This window comes from Asterias rubens, chromosome 18 (assembly GCF_902459465.1).
Source record: "Asterias rubens chromosome 18, eAstRub1.3, whole genome shotgun sequence".
NCBI lineage: Eukaryota > Metazoa > Echinodermata > Asteroidea > Forcipulatida > Asteriidae > Asterias > Asterias rubens.
Window position 1 is genome coordinate 7,457,804 of NC_047079.1, and position 27,290 is coordinate 7,485,093.

General features: G+C 38.1%; 2 protein-coding genes across 3 annotated transcripts; both read left to right on the forward strand.

Annotated features, from left to right (window-relative positions):
- Positions 1-1,182: 1,182 nt before the first annotated feature.
- On the forward strand, positions 1,183-15,416 carry LOC117302172 (probable cation-transporting ATPase 13A3). Of its 2 annotated transcripts, none has more exons than XM_033785986.1 (30): positions 1,183-1,308; positions 1,766-1,915; positions 2,360-2,527; positions 2,925-2,983; positions 3,101-3,232; positions 3,325-3,405; positions 3,688-3,757; positions 3,996-4,130; positions 4,592-4,658; positions 5,058-5,189; positions 5,530-5,706; positions 6,078-6,188; positions 6,429-6,475; positions 6,611-6,799; positions 7,084-7,145; positions 7,311-7,458; positions 7,799-7,897; positions 8,204-8,357; positions 8,496-8,616; positions 8,966-9,090; positions 9,593-9,777; positions 10,078-10,194; positions 10,655-10,887; positions 11,138-11,234; positions 11,344-11,416; positions 11,537-11,687; positions 12,128-12,276; positions 13,389-13,477; positions 13,894-13,977; positions 14,256-15,416. In XM_033785986.1, the coding sequence occupies exons 2-30, from the start codon at positions 1,850-1,852 to the stop codon at positions 14,376-14,378; spliced, it is 3,444 nt and encodes a 1,147-aa protein (XP_033641877.1). In that variant the 5' UTR covers positions 1,183-1,308; positions 1,766-1,849; the 3' UTR covers positions 14,379-15,416. The 2 variants fall into 2 exon arrangements, with proteins under 2 accessions (XP_033641877.1, XP_033641878.1); XM_033785987.1 differs by having other exon boundaries at positions 7,802-7,897.
- Positions 15,417-15,877: 461 nt separating this feature from the next.
- LOC117302174 (N-acetylneuraminate lyase-like) lies at positions 15,878-27,287 on the forward strand. Its single transcript, XM_033785989.1, has 13 exons — positions 15,878-15,951; positions 19,775-19,920; positions 20,675-20,754; positions 21,226-21,296; positions 22,199-22,286; positions 22,600-22,657; positions 23,007-23,082; positions 23,302-23,394; positions 23,579-23,727; positions 24,184-24,230; positions 24,770-24,854; positions 25,205-25,244; positions 25,734-27,287. The coding sequence occupies exons 3-13, from the start codon at positions 20,681-20,683 to the stop codon at positions 25,889-25,891; spliced, it is 939 nt and encodes a 312-aa protein (XP_033641880.1). The 5' UTR covers positions 15,878-15,951; positions 19,775-19,920; positions 20,675-20,680; the 3' UTR covers positions 25,892-27,287.
- The last annotated feature ends 3 nt before the right edge of the window (positions 27,288-27,290 follow it).

A 27,290-nucleotide genomic window follows, 5' to 3' on the forward strand; every position in this document is an offset into this window, starting at 1 on the left:
GTTGTAACTCAGTTTCCTACATCGAAATAAAGTTATAGTTGAAATAATGTAAACGTATATAATGAATACTTTGAAACAAGATGCTGCCAACAATGTACGCAGTGGGTATTATGTCTTAAAAAAGAAACCAAAGTTAAAAAAAAAAAAAAAAATCAACACCAGGACCCCTTCAAACTTTCATTCACTTTCTCGGCGTCGGGAAGATAAATAGTTACGAACTGATGGACCCAATTTCATATCTGCTTAAAGGACAAAGTCACAAATAATTGTGCTTACCGGAATTGTGATGTAATAATAACACTTGGTTTTCTAAACAACCTCATAGTGAGGGCAATGGGCACTTTTTGGTATGTCTTAAGACAAACTTCCGTAATAGAAGAAGTCGTTTCTCACACTTACAGCTCTCCGTTGCTTGTTACCAAATAAGTTTATGCTACAATTTATTTTGAGTAAATAACAACCGCGTTAAAGTCGAGGTGTTGAGTTTGGTTTAGTTTATTTGGAGAAAAAAAAATTAAAACTTCGCAGCCAAAGGCTGAACTGTGTTCAAAAAACAGAGCTTGTACAAACAGATTTGTTTAAAATTACAGAAAAACGTCAATATGAAAAATGTGTTTTAGTGCTCTTATGTGTGTAAAGTTATCGATAAATAAAGCAAAGGTTGTTTTCCACTGATTACTAATCTTGCATATCCAAACAATGTGAATAATATCATCCAATTATTATCAAAGTCCTTGATGAGAGCTATCCTGACCTGCCTACTGTTGTATTACTAAACACTGAATCTCAGGTGAATGCAAAGACCAAGGTTTACAACCTGGGGCACAACTGGTTTAATCATCATCTACTAAGGTTCAAAAGGTCCGTGTGTTATACAGTGTTGTAACCAAACTGGTTTCTCGTTTGGTTTGATTGAAATCAGACATTGAGAAGTTATTAAACACAGGTGAGTGAATCTATTTATAGAGGTGCGGATTTAATGCACTATAGTTTACTCAATATTCCCTTTAGCTACTACACCAAGGTCGCATGCAGTGTCTGGGTTTCCAGGCTTTGTGTAATATCAAATTAGTTTAGTTTGCAGTTAACGTTAGGCCTGTGTGTATAATTTTTGCTGTATCAGATGTGAACTTGAGAGCACAGCTATTGCTACATCAACTACTACAGAGCAGATTGCAGAATTTGGCAGAATGGTTCTGAAAAGAACCGTCTTTTGTTACTACACGAGCACTGACTTGATTGGCCGGGACTAGGCCTACTTCTTTCGCTTCGTGGATTGAGGGGACTTCTCACATATTACCTGCATATGTGAGTTCTTAATGTGCCTTCAACTAGCCTGCTTCAGTCATCATCAGGAGTTGCTTGAGACTTAGCCGTCGATTTCAGAAATCACTTCCTTATTAGGATTCATCTTAGGACTTAGAACGAGTGGAGTCCTCCAGAGCCTTGTACTACTACTGTAACATGATTCATTCTTAGTTATAGGCCTAATTCAAGATAGGATTGATCCTAGCGTTTCGTGAAATCGCCTGTTGGTGTTTTTATATGGATCCAGAGGTGAAGAACAAGCACTGCTCTGATTGGTTCTACTGTACAACAAGTGTGTCATCTGAAATACGATACAGTTTCCAGGCATTTGTTTTACCAATTGGGTCAAAGTTTTCACAGGTTTTATTATTTTATGCATATTTGTGTTGGGATACACCAAGTCAGAATACTGGTCTTTATAATTAATACCAAAGAGTGCCTTTCGTTTTTGTCTTAGCGTTTATTTAGAATGAGCTGACACGACTCATACCGAGGCTCATCATCACACATCACTGTTTGACGAAAGGGAAAAATCGGCAAGATGAGGGCGGGGACCCGCGAGAAGCAGCGAGGTGTAAAGATCAACGAGGAGAAAGACGACCCATTTGTAAGTGTTTTTTTTTTGTGTAATTAAGTACTTTGGGTATTTTCTCGAAACTGGAGACTTTGGAACGCTAGACTTTGGCGGCAGACTTTCCAGGTAGACTTCCGTTTATTATATGGTTCTAAGGTCAATGGCCATGTCCGAAACGGCGACTTTGGCTACAGCTACGGCTAAGTGGCTTGCGTCTGCCTATTCTTCAACACTGGCAGATGCACTGATCTAGCCGTAGCTGTAGCCGAAGTCGCCCATTCAGACACGGCCTTGCAAGCGAACATTACCGAGAGCAAGGGATTTACCTTGACGTATATGCTGACACATAGCGTCCCAAAGGTCCCTCATTAAAATTTGAGACTATTTTGGGAACTTACAGTTGAAGCTGGCTTTGAACACATTTCCGATCTTGAAAGCTTCGAAACTGAACGGTCTTGTTGTGTCATTTTTTCCCAGGTATGTTTCGGATACCGCCGGAGCACACCATGGACTTGGCTGAGTTACGCCCTCTGCGTCCTAACTGTTGGATTCTTCATCTTGGTGTTTTACTGGAAACCTGATTGGTTTATCAGGATGACGTGTTACTCATGTGACCTACAAGAGGCTGATTCTATTATAATAAAGGTTGTCATACTTATGAATAATCATAGAAGTTAATTAATAGTCATCATATTTATTCAAAACGGGAAAATGAACTGCGCAACACCGTATCAAACAATGTCATTAACTCTTCCGCTGACGCCATACTCTAAAATATTGTTTGCGGATGAGCTGCCATTTTAGGAGAAATATTGCATGCACACTAATAGTGCATGTAAACAGCATACACTCATATAAAAGCTAACTTCCAAAATGGCGTATTGGAGATTTTCAGCTTGAGGTGACGTCAGGCGCGAAACTTGTCAATGGACGTGAAAGCTATCTCCAACCGCTCTGAGAAGAATCTAAGTTAACTTTAATTATTTTCAAACAACTGTTTCGTTCTTAAGATCAAACTTCACAGTGTTTTTTTTTTTTTTAGGATATCTATCGACGAAACCATGTTTGTTCAATTCGCAAACTGGAAATAAATTCCGAAAGGTAAGAAAATTACTTTAAAAAAACTCTGGCATTTCCAATATTTGTTAAATTATTTAGCTTCGACTGGTTAGGGAAAAATGAAATTAGAAACTAATTCAATTTTGAATTGTTTTACAGTGAGTGCTCAGCCAAGACCCTCCGGATGCTCTTTCGTCATGACGTCGTAGTTGACGGTATTTGGAAGTATTTTCGGTATCAAGAGATGCTCTACGTATGGCACCCAACAAACAAAGCTTTCTACAAGCTCAGGTAAAATGCACAGGTCTTCATTAAATTTCTAGATGTTGGTAAATTTAAGCAGTGTGTGAAAACTTGACACAGAATTTTTGTTTTTCTTTCAGAGCTCTTGATGGGGCAACGAGTTGTTCTGAGTTTTATGATAAACTTCAAAATGGTCTATCTCGACAAGAAGCTGCTGAGCGGTGAGTATTTCTTGCAATTTTTAAGCACTTGGTCCATTAACAAAGATCTCAGCATGATGATTACCTGACTTAAATTGACATACAATCTCAACTCTGCCACCAGATCACACCTCTGCCACCAAATTGCACAAACGTTATAACGCCATAAGGACTTGTCGTTGAAAAGTGCAATCGAGCATGACTGAGTTAAACATAGTGAATAGGTTTAATTGATACAATTAGAATTATAAAAAACTAATAATAATATTGTTGTTTTATCTATTTCTCTTGTTAAATTATCAGGCGATATGTCTATGGCCTCAATAAGATAGTCATCCAAGTTCGTCCAATTCTTGTTTTACTGGTACAAGAAGTGAGTATATTAAATAAATAAAAGTCCTTTCAAGTTTCTCATTCTTATTTTCTAGTGAGTATATATATACAGACAGCACAATCGAACAATTCCTTTAAGCCCATTAATGTGTACTCATGTCCGTGTTGAAGACACGCAACATTCACTTGTGTCAATTATAATCATGTCACATTTACATGCTCATACACGTACGCGTAGTCTTAACTCACATAAACTTTCTTTTCTTCTTTCTTGCAAGGTGTTGAATCCTTTCTACGTCTTCCAGATCTTCAGTGTCTGTGTGTGGATGGTCGATGAATATTACATTTACTCTGGATGCATTATCTTGATGTCGTTCATATCCATTGCTCTATCACTCTACACTACCAGAAAGGTCAGAAATTAAAGGTTTTGCATCCAGATTTCGCTCTAAATTCTGGTTTAATGTACTCAGTTTTGGAGACGAATGGGATTAATCCTATCTCCAGTAAGAACAAGTTACTTGTCATAACTTAGGATGGGTTCAATGCGTTCCTTAAACGTGTATGGATACGGAACTTAGCTCGTCCGAGTCCTTCCTGAGTTGGGAAGAGTTTTGAAAAATCGACGGCTGGTCCATTAAACTCTGATTCCTCACAGAGTCAATTGTATAAGTTTTATTCCCATGTTAAATTATTTCATGATTATATTAAACCGCGAATTAGTCTACCTGGCTTTCGAGTATCTATTCTTGTACAATTTGGAGCAAAGGTTGTCAGATTGTCAGACGCTCTCTCCTACTTTATGTTCGGCTTTCGAGAGATCTTTAAAAACCTTTAATTTAACCTTTCCAAACACCTTCTTCCATCCGCACAGCAAAGTACAACGTTGAGAGATATGGTACACTCTGACACTTTGGTTGAGGTCTTGAGGAAATCTGGAGGTAAGTAGAGGGAAACCTCAGAAGAAGATTCCATTTGGTAATTAAATACCAGTACCGGTAACTACGTTTTACGTGCGAAATTGTCGTGACATTCTTTAATTCATTTCTCAAAAAACTACAGCACATCAGAAACTTATATTTTAAGGGGAGCTTTCTACAATCATGATCTTCAAACTGTGTGGGTTTAATGTAAATCTACATTGTGTTTTGTGTACCACAAAAAGTACCTAAACCGTTTATCGCGTTAAAAGTAAATAGAAACAGCAAACCCAAAATTTGTGGGCACGGAATAGAACCAAACCCCCAATAAAGGCCTATATATAAAATTATTGGTTTACCAAAACCCCAACCTATCTGATTTGTTTACAAACAAACTACTATGTTGTTCTCGTAATGTAGAATCCATCGAGGTAATGGAGGAGGAGATCGTGCCTGGTGACGTCATAGTTCTCCCCTCCCAGGGGTGTTTGATGACGTGTGATGCAGTGTTACTGACTGGTAACTGTATTGTCAATGAGAGCATGCTCACAGGTATGAAAAATTAGACTATGTCTGGTTCCTTGCAAGCAATAACGTGTAACGATGAGTCTGTTTTAAAAAGGGCCAGGCTATTGTCTCAACATTTGTTTGGCTTTGTACACTTTTTAAGTCATTGCGTCATAACCCGTTTGGAGGTATGGCGAACATGTAAATCTGATCATCTCCACCCAAACCAAACAGTACCATGTCCACCATGTTTCTAAAAGCTAATGGCGTCACATGCCTGCGTGTCTGTAAACGATACCCAACCAATGAAAAGTAACCAATTATGTCTGCTGAGTCACCTTGCGTATCAAACTCTCCTGATTGAAAGTATCAACCTCGTATACAGGTGAGAGTGTTCCAGTTACGAAGACACCCTTACCACGGACTAGCGGGGTCGACGGAGAGTCTGCACCGGGTTATAGCGCTGATAAGCACAAGCGGCACACACTGTTTTGCGGGACTCAGGTAATACAGACCCGGTACTACGGGGGCGGGATGGTTAAAGCTGTCGTTGTTCAAACAGGTCAGTATACTTTTAATATACAAAAGTTCACTTACAAACTTGTTTCATGTGGAGACTATTCACACAGCCTCGCTTGGAGCTACGATTAGTTTAAAGGAAAAACAGCATTCACATGGAAGGAAATGTCTGAAACTTGCATGGTGTGGATCTTGTGGTATGAAACAATACCACGATACACTGAGGTTCATTTGTGTACGAGTCAATGGGGAATTCCCTTGAGACAGCGGACTAGTCTATGATGTAAAAAATCCAGCGGATAAACGACCTTGCCCAGGATAATTAAACAAGACGCCTAGCCAGTTGCTTAAAGGCAGTGTAACGCACTTTAGGTTAAACATAATGATGTATACTGTACATTACCCCCTTATCAGGTTTCTCGACAGCAAAAGGTGGTTTAGTACGTTCGATCCTCTTCCCGAAGCCGATGGATTTTAGCATGCTCAAGGACGCCATCATGTTTATTGGTCTACTTGCAAGCTTTGGTAAGCAAATCAAAATAATACACTAAAAGGGAGACTCTTGGTGGCAGCAGACAGGTAAATACATTGTTCTTGAAAACATGTGAGCATGCTCAGAACTACATAAATAATGGAAGGTTACTTTGGTAAGTCTGCTGCCACCTAGTGTTCAAATGAGTCACATGGCTGTATACATTTGATATTGTTAAACGTTAAACAAAAAGTAATATTTTGACCGTTGTTTTTTTTTTAACCTTTTTGCAGCTTTCATTGGTTTTATCTACACGATTGTTGTCTTCGTAAACTTTGGGGTAAGACAATCATTTCATTGTCTTAAAAAATAGTTTGTATTGTTTGGCTGTAAAAGATAATATAGTTCTAAATGTTGTTTTGGGGTCAATGTTTTAACTTGAAACTCGAACATGACCTTTCTACTTCTTTGTTAGTTTGACGCTGGTTACATCGCCAAACGGTGTTTGGATATCATCACTATTGCCGTCCCTCCGGTATTACCTGCTGCCCTCACGATCGGAATGGTATATGCCCAACTTCGTCTGAAAGCCAAAGGTATATTCTGCATCAGTCCTCAACGGATCAACACGTGCGGTACACTCAATGTCGTCTGCTTCGATAAGGTGAACAATCTTTCAATGCGATAGTTCCGCCATTTTGTTTTTGTTGCGTCAATAAACCACCTTGCTTTTGCCGCCATCGCTGATGAAACTTGCACGCACAAAGAGCATTCATTGGCTGAGAGTCTTACATAGCGCGTACACCGGTGCACTTTACCATTGTTTAATATTAAAGATGGCGGTCAAAGCAAAGGCTCATGTGGACAAAGGAATACAACGGTAGAATCGAATTTCGAATTCAAAATTGTAATAATAATTTGATATTTATTTTCTACTATGATTCCTAGACGGGAACCTTAACCGAAGACGGGCTTGACTTGATGGGTGTCCAGCTGGCTGCGGGTGGAAGGTATAAATGAATTACTCGTGGTTTGAATATCCAGTGCAATACTTCACCTCAGAATTATGCATTAAACAGTCGTATACTCTACACATTGGTGATGACGTAATCAATCACTCAGCTTATGGGAGAGAGAAGTCCAAGTTCTCATGAACATTTTCTCTATTTTGATAGTTTCGGCAAGATGAAGACGTCCGTAACTAAGGACGCTCCCGTTGGACATCACATTGTTGCCATGGCAACGTGTCACTCACTGACCATCATCAATGGCGAGATAAGCGGAGATCCGATTGATCTTAAGATGTTCCAGGCTTCTGGATGGGTAAGAATCATATGAACGAGAAACATGTCTTAAGACATGATATGAAGTTATGAAGACATCATGCCATCCATTGGAGGATAACAATCAATAAATAAAACAGTGGGAATTTTCAGGCACAGCAAGAAGAAGAAAATCGGACAGAGGAAGAAAATGTTATCTTGTACAAATCAGAACTGATGGTTTTTTATGTCAAGTTATATATACAACAAAGGGAAACTGACGGTGTAAATTAAAACACAAGTTGAACGTTGACTGATGTTTTTATCTGTGTACAATGCAGACACTGAGAACAGTCATTTATCAATGATTGTTTTGATCAATGTGATTTGTTTTTTGGTAGGAGCTTGAAGAACCAACGAGTGAAGAAACCACACATTTTGATATGATGGTACCCACCATCGTACGGTCACCACCGACTGCAGCTAAACGCAAATCAGAGGTGTGTAACTTAAAACTATTCGTTGACAGGGTAAACATTCTTATACGAAATTGAATTTTACAACAAGAATGACATTACCATGTCAACTGAGAGATGAATTCTTGTGACTTTGGGATAAGTAGGATTTGAATATTTGCATGCGTTTGAGTATAACTATGTATGCGGTTGCACCAAGTGTAAATCTCTTTCGAGTGGAGGTGGTTCTGAAAATAACCGATGGTTGTGACAACTCAACGATTCGATCTGTACGCCCTCACTGTCTTCAGTAGATTGTTGACGTAATTATTAATATTTTTATGACTTTAGGGAGTTGAGGAGGTTGGCATCTTGAAGCAGTTTCCTTTCTCCTCCGAGCTTCAGCGGATGAGTGTCATTACGAAGTCACTTAGAGATGAACCCATGCAGCTCTACATCAAAGGATCACCTGAGCTTGTAGCTTCCCTCTCTAAAATGGATACGGGTAAGCTAAGACGGTGTCAATCGAAGCCATCAAAGTGTTCTCCCCTACCTAACTCAAGAACACCCCCCCCCCCATGAATTCCTTCATCGGTTAACTGTATGCCTACTGGTTAAGATGGATTTGTGTGATCTTTTTTAGTTCCATCTGATTTCCAAGAGCAGTTAAACTCCTACACTAAGGATGGATTTCGTGTATTGGCATTAGCAACAAAACAGCTGGACTCCAAGCTGTCATGGCATAAACTACAACAACTCAACAGGTAACACAGAGCATACTGATCGAAACGTCGAGTTGAAATATGCGGTTCTTTTCAGAACCAACCCAACTCAATTAAAGGTTATCATCATATGGTGTTACAGCAAACATTTTCAATCATGCACAGTTTCAAATCATACTTAGTGTCATTCTCATTAAATTCATGAAACGAAATAAATAAGCAATGCAACAACTTGTGACATTCAGCGGTATGCAGCGGGCTGCACACATTCATAACACACAAATGATAGTTATAAGCCTTCAGGTGGCTTCAAAACGATCATCATTTTCACAAAATATAAACCCACACAAATTATATAAGAGGTTTTTTTTTTAATTGTTTTTATTTTCAGGGACCAAGTGGAGCGAGATCTGACTTTCGTCGGGCTTCTCATAATGCAGAATAAAATGAAGCCGGAAACCAAACCTGTTATCGAGGAACTGATGAATGCTAATATTCGAACTGTTATGGTCACAGGTATCGTAGAGTCTATACATTGACCAGACCTTTACTTTAAGTGATGTTTGTAGATGTAGCCATATATAGGACTCTTCCTCTGTACAGAGATACAGTAGTATAATACCAAAGTGTAAGGCCGCCAGGGCTAGGTGTATATGATAACTAGCTTGTAATATTAGTAGCAGCTCGTCTCAACTCATGTCAGAACCAAAACTTCTCAACAAAAGATTGTACATGGTCGTCTGCAAGTGTACTATGATAGTTATCATGAAGTATTCTTTGGGTTTGATTGTTTCTTAATTGAGAAGGGTTATTTTGTTAAAACGTTTAAAGAGATGCTAAGCAATCGTCATGGTTTTAAATATGAATTTATTGATTTGTTCTTCCTTTATTTAAATTCAATGCTACTCCTCTTGGAGTGTTTTTATACCAGCACATGTTACTTTTTAAACAAATTGGTAAAAATTAATGTTAAACGGTTTGATTGATTATTCTGTTTCTGTCTCGAACAAAATGATAGGTGATAACATCTTAACGGCCATTAATATTGCCCGTAAGTGCGGAATGGTCGGTGCTGAGGAAGACATCGTGCGTATCGAGGCTGACTACTGCGCAGATGCAAAGCACTCTGCTCTACACTGCACTAAAGTGACGTCAGAGCAAGACGAAATCAGTTCTGACTACAGGAGTTTCGACATGGATATGGTAAGGCCTAGATAATTATGTCGTGTCCGAATCGGTGGCTATGGCTAACGTCTAGATTTCCGCCTCATTATGTGTATAGGAAGTCCTTAGCAACACTCTTAGCAACAGCCGTAGCCGTAAAACACTTTCCTGTATGCGCCAATAATGACGAAGGCATTTACACTTAGCTATACAACATATTTAAATTTTACACAAAAAAATAAACAAAAATCACAAATCATTAGTTATAGAGGGAATTTCTAATAAAGCTTGCGTTTTTTATTTATTGTTTTGTTTGTGTTTCCATATTTTTGTTCTCAGAAAAATTGTGAAACTTCCCTTCAGATTGAGCCATTCACAAGACGCAAAGTGCATTTCGCTATAGACGGTAAATCACTAGAAATTGTGAGGAAACACCACCAGTGTGTACTGCCGCAGGTAAACTCATAAGGACATTCATCATAAATAAATGTTGTTAAAGGCACTGGACACTATTGGTAGTTACTCAAAATAATTGTTAGCATAAAAACTTACTTGGTAATGAGAAATGGAGAGCTATTGGTAGTATAGCACATTGTGAGACACGGCTCTCTCTGCAGAGGAACGTAGTTTTTGAGAAAGGGGTAACTTCTCACTTCAGGCCTGAAGCCTTATAATAGGCATGTGGAACAAGGGTTTTTCTCTTGTTCTCTTGCAACTTCGATGACCAATTTAGTTCAAATTCCACAGGTTGTTATTCATGCATAATACACCAATTGGGAATTCTGATCTTTAACAATGGTTACCAAACGTGTCCAGTTACTGTAAAAGCTAAAACCGAACGAACCCGTTGAGGATGTCGACAGTGGCATTATCAGTTCTTTATTAACAACCAGAATATATATATTTAACTTTTAAGCTTGCAGTTCAAGGAACTATCTTTGCTCGCATGACCCCTGATCAGAAGAGTGAGTTGGTCCAGACTCTTCAAGACTTGGACTACCGTGTAGGGATGTGTGGAGACGGGGCTAATGATTGCGGGGCACTCAAGGCTGCTCATGCTGGTATTGCCCTGTCGGAAGCTGAGGCCTCCGTGGCGTCACCATTCACATCAAAGATACAGAACATCTCGTGTGTCCCGATTGTTATTAAGTGAGTATTCTGCCTTTAAAGACACCAATTTTGAAGTTTTACTTAGATAAAAAAAAAATCCAGGAAATTCATCTGGATTTTTTAAAGAACATCTTAGCCAACTATTAGCCTCCGTAACGTAAAGTACTCTGAGGGTCGAAAAGTCAGGCAACTAACTTAACTTTGCATTTATATCATAGGGCTTGGTTATTTAATTTATTATATTTTCATTGTTTTCCTGTTACATTGGAGCTTTTTTCTTTTATTTCAGGGAAGGCCGAGCTGCGCTGGTGACGTCATTCGGTATGTTCAAGTTCATCGCACTATATAGCATGATACAGTTCGTGTCCGTCATGATTTGCTACACGGTGAGTTCAGTGCTGTATTGTTTCAGAAATCACAATAAATATGCATAAACAGACTGTTGGTTCTCAACATAATAAATACACTATTGTTACAATTTTGTTTATTCAACAGGTCCACTCGGCCTTGAGTAATTTCATGTTCATGTATTCGGACATCTTTGTTTGCACAACTGTAATTTTGTTCAGTAAGTATCCCGTTTGAAACTCATAAGATGATATAACCACTGGTGTTCACATAAATAAAGAGTATGATGCAATTTCTCTGTCTGTATGGTAACTTTTATTATGTTGTTTCATCTCCCCAGTGGGGCGTAACAAAGCCTACCACTCCATCGCCATGAAGAAGCCGACAACCAAGCTATTTGTAACTCCAATCATATTGTCTCTGACTTTACAAGTCGCTATCCAAACCGCCTGCCAAGCAGCAATCTTTGTCATCCTCAAAACTCAATCATGGTTCGTAGAGTTGTAAAGTCCGTTCAGACACAGTCTCAGAATAGATGGATTGCAACAGACGTCATTTGGCAGCCATCTTTTCTTTGATGAACTGTGCACGCGTGAAGAGCTACCATTGACTGTGAGTCGTGCGTAGCGCGTACACACGTGCACGTTTCCATTGTTTTACATCAAAGACGGCGGTCAATGACGTGTTTTGCAATCCATTAAAGACTAAACGCTTTGACTAAAGAGTCTTACAATAATGTATTATGCGGATTGCATTTTAAAAAACGAGATAACTTATGCTTATTGATTTGAATTAATTTGTGTACTCTTGAACTCTGTGAGTGTGCTTTTTATCTAGTGACGTCACGTGCAAACAGGGTCTGTTGTGTACTTGTTGCAAATTCAGGTATATATATCGCTTTTCTGTTTCTCTTGTGTCTCTCTTTCCCAAGGTTTGTTCCGATGGTTCCGTCTAAAACCGATAAGAACATTCAGTGCTGGGAAACGACCTCTGTCTTCTTGGTATCCATGTTTCAGTATACCATAATGGCGATTGTGTACACACCGGGAAAACCCTACAGGAAACCAATCTACAGAAACTGTAAATAAAACATTGAATCTTCCATTTTTACTTTTTGCTGAAATCCCATTAAGTTATAAAAACCATTGCTACACAGCAATGACATATTTAATTGCTGCTTATGACTGGCAGCACCCCGAAAAAAGATAATTATTGAAAGAAAAAATAGAAAGACCGCAAACATTATGGCTAGATAGTTTAGTTGGTGGAGCGCCGGTGTCAGATGCAATTGTGTCCGCCATGCAATACTGTCCGCTCCGGACAGTTTTGCATATGCAATCGTGTCCGGGGCTATGCAAAAACCTTCCGGTGGACATGTACATGACTCACTCTGCATGTACAGTATGTGCGCGCGTAAGCGAGCGTGCATTCCTGAATCTGCAGCATGAATATTCACGTATTTTATGATTGCAGTGAATATCCAACGGCCGAACATTTCCCATGTCATTCATGACACAAAAAATGGCGAACGTTTTCCGTCGACCAGGGGCGTTTAATTTACTGCAAGGACGGTTTTGCACGGGGGCGGACACAACTGCATATGCAAATGTGTCCGGGCGGACACAATTGCATTATGCAGCAGCGTCCGGGAGGACACGGTTGCATATGCAAAACCGTCCGGCGAACAATATTGCATATAATGTCCTCCGGATAGTATTGCATAGAGGACATAATTGCATGCGACACCGGCGTTTTATATTATTCAGGAATTTCTTTTCTTTGAAAGAGTCTGAAGCTTCTTGTGCATCGATATAGGTGGGGAAACAACCCGACAAAATGCTGAATGTCGGTTTGGTTTACGTTGTGATAGTATACTGCCCTCATTAGTTTTCAGAAGTACATAATTAGCATGCGACACCGGCACGTGAGTCAGAGTGTCGCAGGTTCAAGTTCCGTTCTATTCAATGTTCTTTGCCCATCTCAAAGTTATAAAAAAGAACATGAAAACGTGATATCAACGTGAAACTATCACCATCTTCTTTGTTAAACTGTTTCTCGTCGGTGAAGTCTATCAAACTGAAACATACTTTACCTTTGCGCTCAAGTTTTAGAGTGACACCCATTGTTACTGCAAGTGTTTGTATATTGCATTTTCACTCACTGTTTTTTTAATTCTGTCATGTTTCTTTTAGATTTGTACATGGTGGATCTTTTTGTCATCATTGTCTGTAGTTTTGTTATGTTGTTTTATCCACCGACGAAAATCGAAGAACTCTTCGAGGTGAGTTATTGAAGGGAAAAGCTGTCCACCATTTTATTCAATTGTAATTATTTCATAATAGCCAATCATTGTCGACTGTATGTACTCAAGGAGAGCAGACTGAATCGGTGGCTACAGTTTATTATTACAACTTTACTAAGGTATTTCTAAGGATCTACTTTACTTCAACACATAATGATGCAGAAATACAGCCGTAGCCGGAGCTGAGGTCATACACTAGACGCCATTTTGGACACGGTCTATGTTTCACTATATACATGTACTATGGTTAACCTGCATGGTAACCCAACCGCAGCCGTGAGAAAGCCGCCAATATTCGGCGCAGTTCTTTATACATGTCAGCCATCTTGGTTATTACTTGTATTTGTTGTTTTTATTTTGTACTTTTACCCATTATTGTTATTTTGATGCTATAGTTTGAACACATTCCGAGCTTCAGGTTCAAGGGGATCATCCTAGCAGTGGTATTTAGCAACTTTATATTGTCAGCATTTGTAGAGGTATGTACAAAGGGTCAAAGGTCATTGTGTCACTCACATGCGTCTGCTGCATGCACACCAAAACTGTTTAGTCAAAAATAATCATTGTAGCAGACAATAATATTATTAGATGAATCCCATAACTATCATACAAATCAAGCACGTAAATAATTCCACTATTTTGTTGCTGATTTTGATAACTCTGTGTGTGTGAAACTGTTTACGAAGTTAATTCCGTTCAAAAATTTGAAAAGTCAGACATTATTGACTGAAAGTTTTCCATTTGTCATTTTGTTCAGCTGTTCCTGGTGTCTAACCGTTCGTTGCTGAAACTGGTATCCTGTAAAAACTGCCGTCGGGCTAAACGTGCCAAGTACGAAGAATTAATGATGATCTCAACTAGTCTTGGGGATCCAGATTGACTCATGTCAGTCTTTAATTAACTAATTTTCTAACTAAAGAAATATCCGACTTTGTTGAATGGCAATTCTGGAACTCCGTACTACACAAATCCTAGATTTTGTTTATGTTTGTATTAAATGTTTTGTAAACCTTTAGATAAATAGAGGGGTTAATGTTCGTATTCGATATGAAAACAATATTTTCTTTGAATGTGTCACCTGTAGGCTGAAATTGTGGGGCTATGTTCAGTTCAAACATTTAGGGATTTTTCCTTTAAAATTAATATTATTATAGCCATCGTCGTTTGTGCATTATAAATAAACACATAATGAGCTACTATAATAACACAGAAAGTACATGCACGCACATTATTTTAATAGCAATATGATTGTATTACTAAGCAATTTAATTATATACACCAGCATTCCAGTTATTACTGTGTCTTTTTGTTCAAATAACGAATTATTATAAGAGGGAATATAATATTATGTTAATATCTATGCACGATTCACCCTCAGCCAAAATCCTCAGCAGCTGACTTTTTTGAGTTGAAAGTTAATAAATTATTATGAAAGGCTTAAAAATAACATAATCAGAGGGATAAGTTAATAATTAGAACAACAATCGAAATAATGTTTTATTTCTGAAGTTCTACTGTATTTTGGGAAGGTTGGTATTTTATTTGGGGTAGGCTCATTTATTTGTTTTCTCCTGATAATGGCTCAAAATTGAATTGTATTATCAGGAATTATGTCGGCCCGGATATTATTAGAACAAATCAAGGGTATGTCATTGTTGTGTTTGACCTTTAGGCGGTTCGGGTCCGCGATTGTTGGGTTTTGATATTTCAGTTTTTTATAATGTGTAATAATGAGATTTTAAACTACACTTAATTACAATAAATTCTACACCTTTAGGCCTATGTTTGGTTTCTATTTCTATTATTTGTAAATAAATCTCTCATCTCAGATTAAAATTAATACTAATTAATTCTTTTAGTAACACAAAAGTTTCCCCTACTATAACCCAGAGTTTGTTTTAACACTGTCTGTTTTTGGTCATTATTGCCAAAACCGAAACAGTTTTTGTTTACGATCGCCAAAACATACCCAGACCCGGAAGACAGTAGCAGGTTCCAGTGATAAAAGCTTATTGATTCAGCCAGTTTATTTAAAGAGAGCGCCCTCAGTCGACTTGTTTTCGTCAAGGACTTTCCTTGGACAATGGGTAAAACCACAAATTTGGAGGGAGAACACGTAATATTGTAATGTTTTTCCATCATATCGCTATAAGGAAAAAATGATTAATTTCAAAGACAAAAGGTAAATGCAGAAATTTGTTTATTATATAAACAAAATCATGATTACAAATCTAAAACTGTACTTCTTAGAAATCCCCCTCAAATAAAATTGTTACCTTCACTTATAATGAAACATTCCAAAGTGAAAGATCAACACCATTGTTATGCATCACGTGCTGCTGCAATCAGCTGTGTTATTATTGATGAACAAGGTATTTTTTTACACACATGCACGCATGCAGAGAAAGAGTCCACTTCGATGTGAGAAAACTCTCTAAACTTGGTGCAAATTTGTAAGTAATTCTTTCATTTCTGATCACTTACATAAAATATCTTGTGTATGGAAATTTTCAAAGCAGACTACGTTATTAGGTGATCTTTATTTTAATAAAAAAGGTTTCTTTACGACTCTTTTGTTTTGAGGGATAGATCGAGAACCAAGGTCGACCATGGAAAACCGATTTGCAAGTACCGGTGACCTGTTTGAGTGTGAAGGGCAGTGCGAACAATGCATTCATTTTGTAGCTGTATGAAGGATGAACCACTACAGTGCACTATCATAACTATTGCCGTGCTATTTCTTTAGAGATTTCCTTCCTCTATGATGGTACCGTTGTTGTTACACCCCAAAAAGACTCAATATTATTTACAAAAGAGTTTTAAGACAAATATTGTTTATATTCATTGGACTGATGTAGTACAGTGTACATGTATGAAACTGTGTTGTGTACTGTAAAGGCTCCTAATCCAGTATAATCATGGAGAATGAAACTGAAGCGCTGTGCTCCTTAAAAAAAACTGTTGATATCTGCGGTTCATCCTACGTACTAGCTTGTTGTATGTACCTTGCAGAGTTTTTTTTCTTCTTCCGTGTAAGTACAGACTCAATAGCATGAGCAAAAGCGTATTGCATTGGCGTGCATATATTGGCTTGCAAATGGCAAGACAAGAAAAACAAATGTGCATTTATTTATAGTGCAGTTAAAAAGGAAAAAAAAAGATGGATGAAGCTACTCCTAGAACTATGAGGTTCAATCTGCTATCGCCTCCTTTTTTTTTACTATTTACTATTTTTCGATTTTTGTAAAAATATATTTTTTATTATTTTTTTAATCCATCAACTTGATGCTCTCGAACACTTGTAACTGTCTGTTTCATAAAACAATATTAGTGAATGCCTACCAGCAAATCTTTTTAGTGTTATCCGACCCTGTTAGTGTTAGTGTTAACACAGGTCCTCATGCAACTAATAGGTATAAATAAGTTTGCGGTTGATTCAAACTGAAGAATTGTTGGCCTGTTTGATTTGAAATACTAAGCGGCCATCTTGAAAAAAATACTGTAAATAGTAAATAGTAAGGCCCTCATCCTCCTCTTTTTCGGATGATCAACTGGTATTTTTTGTTACATGTATTTGGCCTAAAAGCCAAGTCCATAAGCGGACATGGCCAAAATATTCAAAAACAGTATTTTTCAGTATCAGTGCTTATTTAAAATATCTCAGATTGCAAGATAAAGGCCAAGTCCGAATAAGCGGACGTCATAACAGGCAAGCCTGGACATTTCATCATGTCGTGTGCACAATCATAAACCTACAGTGTTTTGCATATCTGTGCTACACAAACATGTATCAAGTGGGGAATATTGTTCAATTTGTCTTGTCCTACACCTTTATTGCACCACTGGTCACAGCGTCTTGCACAGCACACCATCTCAGTTTAGCTCTTACCAGCTGTAACGGGAATAATGTTCAATTTGTCTTGTCCTACACCTTTATTGCACCACTGGTCACAGCGTCTTGCACAGCACACCATCTCAGTTTAGCTCTTACCAGCTGTAACGGGAATAATGTTCAATTTGTCTTGTCCTACACCTTTATTGCACCACTGGTCACAGCGTCTTGCACAGCACATCATCCCAGTTTAGCTCTTACCAGCTGTAACGGGAATATTGTTCAATTTGTCTTGTCCTACACCTTTATTGCACCACTGGTCACGGCGTCTTGCACAGCACATCATCCCAGTTTAGCTCTTACCAGCTGTAACGGGAATAATGTTCAATTTGTCTTGTCCTACACCTTTATTGCACCACTGGTCACGGCGTCTTGCACAGCACATCATCCCAGTTTAGCTCTTACCAGCTGTAACGGGAATAATGTTCAATTTGTCTTGTCCTACACCTTTATTGCACCACTGGTCACGGCGTCTTGCACAGCACACCATCTCAGTTTAGCTCTTAGTCTTACCAGCTGTAACGGGAATAATGTTCAATTTGTCTTGTCCTACACCTTTATTGCACCACTGGTCACAGCGTCTTGCACAGCACACCATCTCAGTTTAGCTCTCAGTCTTTACCAGCTGTAACGGGAATAATGTTCAATTTGTCTTGTCCTACACCTTTATTGCACCACTGGTCACAGCGTCTTGCACAGCACATCATCTCAGTTTAGCTCTTAGTCTTACCAGCTGTAAAGGGATTACTCCGTCAAGTATCAAGTAAACATCATGTAGCCCTATCACAGTAGAGTCCTCAACCTTGCCATATTAAAGACTCACCCATTGACTGTGACTGGCGGACCATTCATCATCATCCACACGATTTTCCATCGTTATGTAGGCCTAAGTACAAATGAATATGCTATTCTGTGTATGTCTATGCTTGTTTGCCTTTTTAAATTGTTTAGTGATTTGTATTATCTTCTGTGCTTTTTTATATGCCCCCTCTTGCCTTAATGTATTTTTTAGGGTTTTAGGAGACATACGCCTTTTGGCGACAGTTATTTTTTTAACTTTTATGCTCTCCTGGGCACCCCACTGTTGTTTTACTTTGTTTTCTTAGATATTTTTAATGTATGTACATGTGCTTGTAAGTGTTATTGCCCGAATAAATATTATTATTATTATTATTATTTTGGCAGTCTGCAGTATGCTAATCTACACAATACATACATTACACAAACATGATAATTAAAAATTATAATTACTTTTACAAAGTATTTTTTCTTTGCCCTTTGTACACATGTAGCTCCAATTAATATCTATGATTATATTGATTAAAAATAACACCAAGGTCATACCTCCTAGGGAGCGCAAGCTTGATGCATGAGGCTTGATGCCACTACTCCTGTACTCCCTGATGTAAGCACATTTCAGTAGTAATTAGGGAGGGTTGACTAACAGTATGGGAAATGCTACGCCTATAATGGGAGAATCCAGGCCCAAATTTTATTGCTCAGCTAATTAATAATAATAATAATAAAAAAATCCAACTCTTACGTGTATATATAGAGCACGTATCTACCAAACAAGTACTCAAGGCAAAGAGTAATACAAACTTTCAGAATGATGTGTAAAATTTTGCAGTGATGAATTTTGAGACCCAATTATTTAGCACCTTATAATGGTTTACAAGGTGCTACGGCGCATACAGCAGCCATAGCCAGGAACACCGGGGCAAACCCCTTCTCTTTTCGAAAAGTGCACTGGGTTCTTTAACATGCGTTACACAACACATGGGACCAATGACTTTATGTCCCATCCGAAGGACGAAGCAATGTCTTGCTTAAGGACACAAGTGTCACCGCTGGGGAGTCGAACCCACACTCTGCTGATCAGAAACACCAGAGTTTGAATTCGTTGCTCTTAACCGCTGGGCCACGACACTACGCTCACAGCCCATAGAATGATGTATTCTAAAGAGCACCTGTAATCACAGAATTCTGTGGTAAACCATGGAGCAATAAACTAAACAGAGCCTTGAAATTTGGCACAGTTAAAAATGACCTTAATGTTCATCTGTAAGAGGAGTATCATTCAAGAATGAAACTTGACAATAGCCATTGCAGTGTGTATCCATTGGAGCGTGTATAATACACCTGACATCAATGCAGCCAACTGTTGGTTATATTTTGCTCTTCATAATTTGCATAACAATAGACCTACTGAAAAACCCATTAGCTTATTTTGTCATTATTATCAGCGTCAAGGCCATTGGTTTTCTCTATTTGAATACATGTAGGTTTTTTTTTATATTGAGTAGGCCTACCGCAGTGAACTACATGTACCAACCTTGGGTTTATTATAATTTTTGTATAATTTTTGTTTCTCACTACTATAGAATTTTGTGTGGAATATTTAAACAACAGCTCCACCAGCACTATTCACTGAATGATTTTCGACCATATCACAGACTGAGCGCATGTAGGTCTACTTGCTGATTGATGAGTGGTGGGTTGTTTTATACAAAGCGACATCTAAATAAAGGTGAGTGCCTACGTGTAGCTTTTGGTTTGGAAGTACATTGTAACCATGCACACCTCCATCCACCCCCAGATTAGTCATGATTTCCTTCATCCCTCCCCAACAAATTAATTGTTTAATATATTGATAACAACCCTGCTCCTCTCTCCCCAAAATAATTAAAAAGACAAAAAAAAAACGGCAAAGAAAAAGTAAGTGGCCTGACGTTTCAACCCAAGCAGAGTCTTTCTCCAAGGCTTTTTGTTATACCTTGGAGAGACTCTGCTAGGGTCAAAACTTCAGGCATTAACTATTTTTGCATTTGCTCCATTTGGTTGGTAAGTTGTTTTTTGCAACAGCTTATTCTATTTTCTCGAGGGAAAAAACTTAAGAAAAAAGGAAAGGGAAAACAACAATAAGGCAGCACAAAATCATGAAGTAGAACAGAAAAACCATCTTGATGTCTCTTACGCCACTGAGGTAGTGTTGAGCTCGGTTGTTGCAGGCCTGTATGCTTGGTTTTTCAAAGGGCTAGGACATTTTTTCTTTTGTAAAGGACACCCTTGGAGGAAATTGTTTTTCAGTCTCCATGCAGCGTTTGAGTGCACTAATCACAATGTTTACAAATTGTATAAACAGTTGAGAATTATGTTTTAATACTCGGTCAATATTATTTTATACAATCATGGCACATGACATTGCATATTAATCTTAATATTTGACTCTGATATGAGTTTCGTTTATTGGTGGGTTTTTTTTGTGTTTTTTGTTTTTACAGAACGCTATGAATTCCAGTATAGCCAGTTTTAAGGTGAAGGGACTAACTGCCGCAGTTTTCACTCCGTTTAAAGAAGATGGGTTAGTTGTTTCACATCTTGTCTTATTTGTATCGTTATTTTTGTTTTTAGTTTTGGACAGTTACAAGTTTTTATTTGATAAGGGAGTAGTTACAAAGAACTCACGGGCTTATCAATAAACGTTGCTTATCGATCTGCACTGGATAGACAGAAGTGGAACTACATCATAAACAGGGTCACAAAGGGTCAGCCATGACTCATAGGACGACAACGAGTTACATTTTTAAACTTGAATTGAGGTGCTCTGTTTGTTTTACAAACAACATTTCCATTTTGGAAAAATATGTGGCGGATCCAAACCTATGGCAAAATCTAATTTTGTTTTGCAAATGTTGTATTCAAATTTGCATTTAAAAAAAAACAATTGGTTTTTTGAACAACCTTTGCAGAAAAACTGTAGTGCACTACCAAAACTAATAATAAAACCGGCATTTTTTATTTTATTTATTTGCATTTTGCTTTTAATGATCAGGAACTTGAATTTAGGAGTTATCGATGCATACGCAGACCAGCTGTTGGCAGACGGTGTTCGGAATATATTCCGTAAGTAGAAATATGTAGAATTGGTGACATTGGTTAATGTTTTCCTACATAAATTACACCTATTGGGTGTCCAAATCAATTATTTCCTACCAGAACTTGATTCTTTTAGAAACCAATTCTTTTAGTGTCGGAGCAGTAAACTCATGACAGAACAAGTCGCTCTCTTGTATTTTGTTAAATTAAACATCTATTGGTGCTTGCTCAAACCCAAATGGATTAATTTTCACACGGTGTAAATAGCTTTATTATTTTGACTCTGGTCTTGTAATGTACAGGTTCTGAAGCCTTGAATTTTTTTTACCAAAGTTCGAGCTCTGAAAACCATAAAAATGAAGCACAAATATGGCCATAAAAGACCATAAAAGTAGAGCATGGAATACCGGGTACAAATACTTCAAGAACTTTACAACGTACGGTACTATTCTGTTGGCAGTAATTTTTATAGGCATATTTATCAAAACAGGGGGTGAAAATGTTAACAAAAACCTTTGCATGACTTTTTTTTTATTTGGGGGTAGTGGCAAGCCCAACTAAGCCAACCAACCTGCTCTCTAGTTTGCTTTTATAAAGTCTCATGGATAATTAAAAAAGGTTTTTTTCAGTCAACTTTTATAGGGTCTATAGAGACGAGATTTACTCAACCTAATTAATATTCAAGACGTCACATCACATTAATACCAGTACTCAAGCTTGGTACTTCATGGAGGCAATGAAGGCGATTGTCTCCATGCCCCCTTGCCATTGCCTTGGTGCCCTTGAAATGTTCCAGTAGAAATTTACAAGTCTCATAGGGTGCCCTTTACTAAGGAGAAAATGTCTTGGTGCTCTTGCCCTTTCAAAAACGAAGCATACAGGCCTGAATACAAATATTTTATATGTCTTCACATTTTTTTTATTTTCAGCTTGTGGGACTACCGGAGAGGGAGCATGTTTAACAGTGGAAGAAAGGAAACAGGTGGCGGAAAAATGGATCAAAGTCGGCAAAAATAAGTAAGGACTTGTATTTGATTTGAGGCATTGCCTGGTAAGGTATCAATATTGGTTGGTACACCGTGTGTACCAGGTAGAGTTTGTTCTTTAGAGAACTGGCTTCCTACATATATTCTACTACCGCAAAGTAGATTTAACCTGAGGACTTAAAACAAAATTGCCCCTCCCATAAAGTAGCAAAATGTCACCGTCTTTTAAAAAACACGCCCATCCCATCAAAATAGCATGAATGTGTGTGATGATGTGACTGATGGCACCTTGAATTGAATGCGTCCATTAGATTTAACGGCTTTGTTGTTGTTTTTGTTTGCAGGTTTGATATCATAATGGTGCATGTTGGAACAGACTCCATCAAATCAACACAGCAACTGGTAAGATAAAAAAGTGTGTGACTAAAGTGTTGTTGTTTTTCAAACAAAATCATACCCTGCTTAACCAAAATCACTAGATACTTCAGACAAATAAGTAAGTTATTTTGTAGTTACTTGGAAGCACATTGTTTTCATGCCTGCAACTGACATAATCGGATGTCAAACAAAGAGTTCTTCGCCAAGGGGCTTTAGGAGTCGAGATTTTTTAAAACTTTATATTTATACTGAAAAAGCAAGGGACAAACCACACAAGGGATAAATTTGTTATAAGTTTAAAAAACTTTTTTCTTGTCTTGCCTCTTCTTCCATGGTAAGTAAAATGTTGTTTTCTATTATTTTGTCCATTTAGGCGGCGCATGCTTCTGAGATCGGAGCTGATGCTATTTGTGTAGTTGCTCCTGTCTACTTCAAACCACAATCAGTTGGTAAGTTACAAACCCTAAAATCCAAGACACACACGAGTCTTCACACTTTAATCTGATTTCCAGTATTCTTTTTCTTGGAAAAAAAAAACACAAAAAACTGGGACAAAACTCTTCTAGTGCCCCTTTCTTGTGTGCGTTTTGAACCCAAAATGTCCTACTTTTTTGTATGTTTTTCCAAATACTGTATAATGTTTTAGTTATTTTTGTTTTCCTTTTCAGAATTACTTTTACAGTACCTTTGTGAGGTTTCTAAATCAGCACCAACGTTACCCCTCTACTACTACCACAATCCTGGTCAAACAGGAATCAATTGTAAGTAGGATTTGAAATTTGCATGAAGGGAGTTTATTTAGTTAAGGCTTGTGGTACCACAATGTGGTTTTGGTAAACAAAAAATATTTAGGGAAAATCTTTTCCTTCACTAAAGAAATCTTGGGCAGAGCCCTGCTTGCTTATTGACTCATTAATAACCAACTTTTGTTCTCTTTGTCTACAGTTACACTTGAAGCCATTTGGACCGGGCTCCAGACGACTCCAGTTCCAACATTACGAGGCGTAAAATTCACCAATTCCAACTTCTATGATATGAGCCGGGTAATGCTGCTGGCAGGCGACAGACTACAAATTCTGTACTCTACTGACGAGGTAAACTTGTAATGTTGTTTCTGTGGGTCACTGGATCGCAATGGGGGGCTTGTTAGGCTTGAGGTTCAGCCCTTAAGTCAAGTGACAATTTGGTCATTGTCACTTCGTCAGTTTTAGTGTCATTGGGGGTAGTGGTCACCTATTGAAGTCGGTGTCACTTGAGGTCAGTGTTTTGTGCCATGGGTCATTTTAAGTTTCTTAGGGTCATTGTAGACCCTTTGAGTCGGGGGGGGGGAGGGGGAGGGAGCGGGGTGTGGACCAATAAGTCAGGACTTCCCTGTGACGACTCCAGCCTCTTCCTGGAGATCTGCCTTGTGAACTTTCTTATAAGTTCAATAATTTGAAAGTACATACAACTTGAAAATTGTCTGTGTTTGAAATTGCTCTGAAAGGGACAAGAGGATTTTGTTTTTCAATTTCTTTCAAATTATTTCCGTTTTTTTTATATCTTTGCAGCAATTACCAATTGCCTTGGGTATGGGGATTGAAGGATTTGTTGGCAGGTAAGCATTTATTATTGTTTCGATATTTCATTTCATTTATTAATTCTGCTTGTGAAGTCAAGGACTCTCAGAAAAGCGAACTTGATCACTGGACTAGCCAAGAACTGAATCGCGAGAAGAAAAGGAAGGAAGGAAGTTTAGATGTGGGGGAAAATCCTCAGAGAAATATTCCAGGGAAAACCCACACATTCAAATAGGGACTGAAAACCCAATCCAAATAGTGCCGCTGACCCAATTCGGGTCCCACAGGGGGAGGGCAGGGAAAGATACCAGTACGCCCACGCAAACAATATTCAAATAATCAGAAAATTTTTCGAAAACATGTACCCATCAGGCAGGATATTTGTTCTACATTAATCTAATGGACTTCAATCTAATTCTAAATTTTAAGTCTATAAAGGCTGTACTTTGTGTAGGGGTGGGGTGGCCTTTCTAACTTTTTTCCCCCCAAGGACCAAAGGTCATGCCTAGTACCTCTACTCTTCGATGTGAGATCAACTATTAACAAACCTGCTTTTATTTTTATTTTATCTTTTTAGTACATACAACTATGCGGGCAGAGGTGCAAATAGAATCATCGAGGCCCACAAGGCTGGAGACTTCAAAACCCTCAAGAAGGAATATGTAAGTGAATACCAGTCTCTGAGTTCATGACTTTTACTGCGGCTGCAGGGCTGGAATTTTAAGAAGATCTTCCCCCAAGGACCATGCAAAGTTTTCTAAAACATGTCAGGTCGTACAGAGAGTCTTACTTTTGAGGAACCCTCTTCTCCTAACCTCCCTCCCCTTAAGTAGTACTTATCAATATATTTCTTTTAAAGTTGTTCACGGTGTCCGACAACCTCTCCTTACTCTGAAAACTTTGGATGGCACCCAACAAGTTGTCTTTTTAGAATCTTGAGAGAGTTTTCTTTGTAATTATAAAAATCTTTCTTCTGTTTCACAGATTTGATTTTGTTTTTTCTTCTCTGTAGGAAATGTATCTGTCTTTCATCCCAGTGCTGATCAAATATGGTAAGTTGCATTTCACCTCTTACTGTGTAGCTATTTCCAAATTGTGACTGGATTGTTTCTGACAATCGCAAAAACCATGCCTTTGAGTTAATAAATATCTGAACTGGTGTGGAAAAGAAGATGAGGATTAACTGTAAAATTTATAGTGAACTTGCGTGTACTACCATGTGTAAGAGTTTTGGCTCTTAAAAGAGCGATGCTTCAAACAGTACACTCTGATTGTCTTTGAGAGAAGAAAAAAGGCGAGCAGAGCATTTGAAGCATCAAGACCACACCGGCCCTTTTCAGAGCCAACACTCCTCCAAAACAGACTTGACACATAGTTGTAGGCGCAAGTTTACTCTCTATAGTTAATTCTTATGTTAAGAGTAGATTGGTTAACCATTGACCACCGAGAATGCCCGGCAATGACAGCCCATTTTCAATTCTGTAATAAGCAGGAAGTACCACTAGCAAAATATTAAAGGAGTTTTTGTTTTGCTCTGGCAGGAGGAAATGTTGGCGTCAACAAATGTCTGATGAAGGTGGCTAAGTGCCAAGACATCGGTCCAGCACGTCTTCCAAACCCTAACCTTAGCAGTGAGACACTCCTCCTTATGGAACAGGATCTTAAGAAGATTGGATTCCTTAAATGGATCAAACAGTAATGGGATCGGGAAAGATTTTCTTAGAGCTGCTAAGGTAATATTTTGCTACTGTATCTGCCAAGCAGGAAACCAGTTGTTATCTCCATCATGTGTCAACCGGGCGCTAGCGACTGGTTTTAATCCCTTGAGAAAATAGATGTACATGTTAAACGAAAAAGAAATATTACATGGCCAGTTTTCAGAAAAAAAGAGGACTCTTGAGGATGTTATTGTGACATAAACAGAGTAAACAATTAATATGTCCATATCACTTTCTAAACAGATGCATGAAAGGGTTAAAGGCTTGTTCACACAGGCCCCAATAATGAGAATGAAAACGAGAACAACAAAAATGTACGCCCTTGATTGGTTGAATTGCTTCACGCAGAATACGCCCATGCTAATTCAACCAATCAAGGGCGTGCATTTTTATCATTCTCGTTTTCGTCCTTGGTATCGGGGCCTGTGTGGCCGGGCCTTAAGACAGTGAGGTTATTGGGCTGGGAAGTAGGTTGTTTTAAGCAATGTTACTCAGTGCTTAGCAATTTGTAATGGTTAACTAGCTTTTATAAAAGTGTCCCCTGGTTTCAGGTTTGAGTAGGGTGGTGATCCACACATGCCTTGCTGCTTTCTTGTCAAGTCACGCCCTGATCCGGGCATGCTGTGTCTTGAATGATCAAGTGACGACTTCTTTTTAAGCTTTTTTCAGCTGAGGCAGTGGAAATTTCAAAAGAAAGTATTGGTGTCTTTCCTTTGTTTTAGATCTTTTTTAGTAGTTTGCCTCGAAAGTGGATTTCACAACATGCCGAGATTGATCTTAAGATATGTATCAATCTTAAGTAAAGTGTGATGTCACAAGAATCACTATGGTGATATTGCCGACTCCTCTTAGTGTTTTGTGAAACGAAACTCTCTGTATCTTGATCAACTCATTCACAAAAAACAGGTGAACTGTTTAAAAAATATCAAATGTACTAATATTTTTAACTAAATTTTTATATGGTAGGGTTAAAAAGTAAAATCTTTTAGATATAATATCAAAAATTTGTCAGATTGGGCACACATCTATCTTTAAAAGTATGTATATTTTATGTATTGGGCAATCTGCCAATAACCTTTATATTTGTACTGTATTATGAATCAATCTTGCTCTATAACATGTGCCCTTTGTGTGTATTTGATCACAATAATTGTGTCTGTATTTTTAAGCTGTTAAAGTACTTCAATTATTGGCAAAATATTGAGAGAGAAAATAATGACATGGGGTAAGTCCAGTATTTTTATTAATTTTAGGTAAAATATTGAGAGAGTGAAAACTCGACATGGGGCAAAATATTGAGAAGAAAAAACGACAAGGGGTAGGCCAGCATTTTTATCAATTTTAGGCCAAATATTGAAAAAAATCACAAGGTAAGTCCAG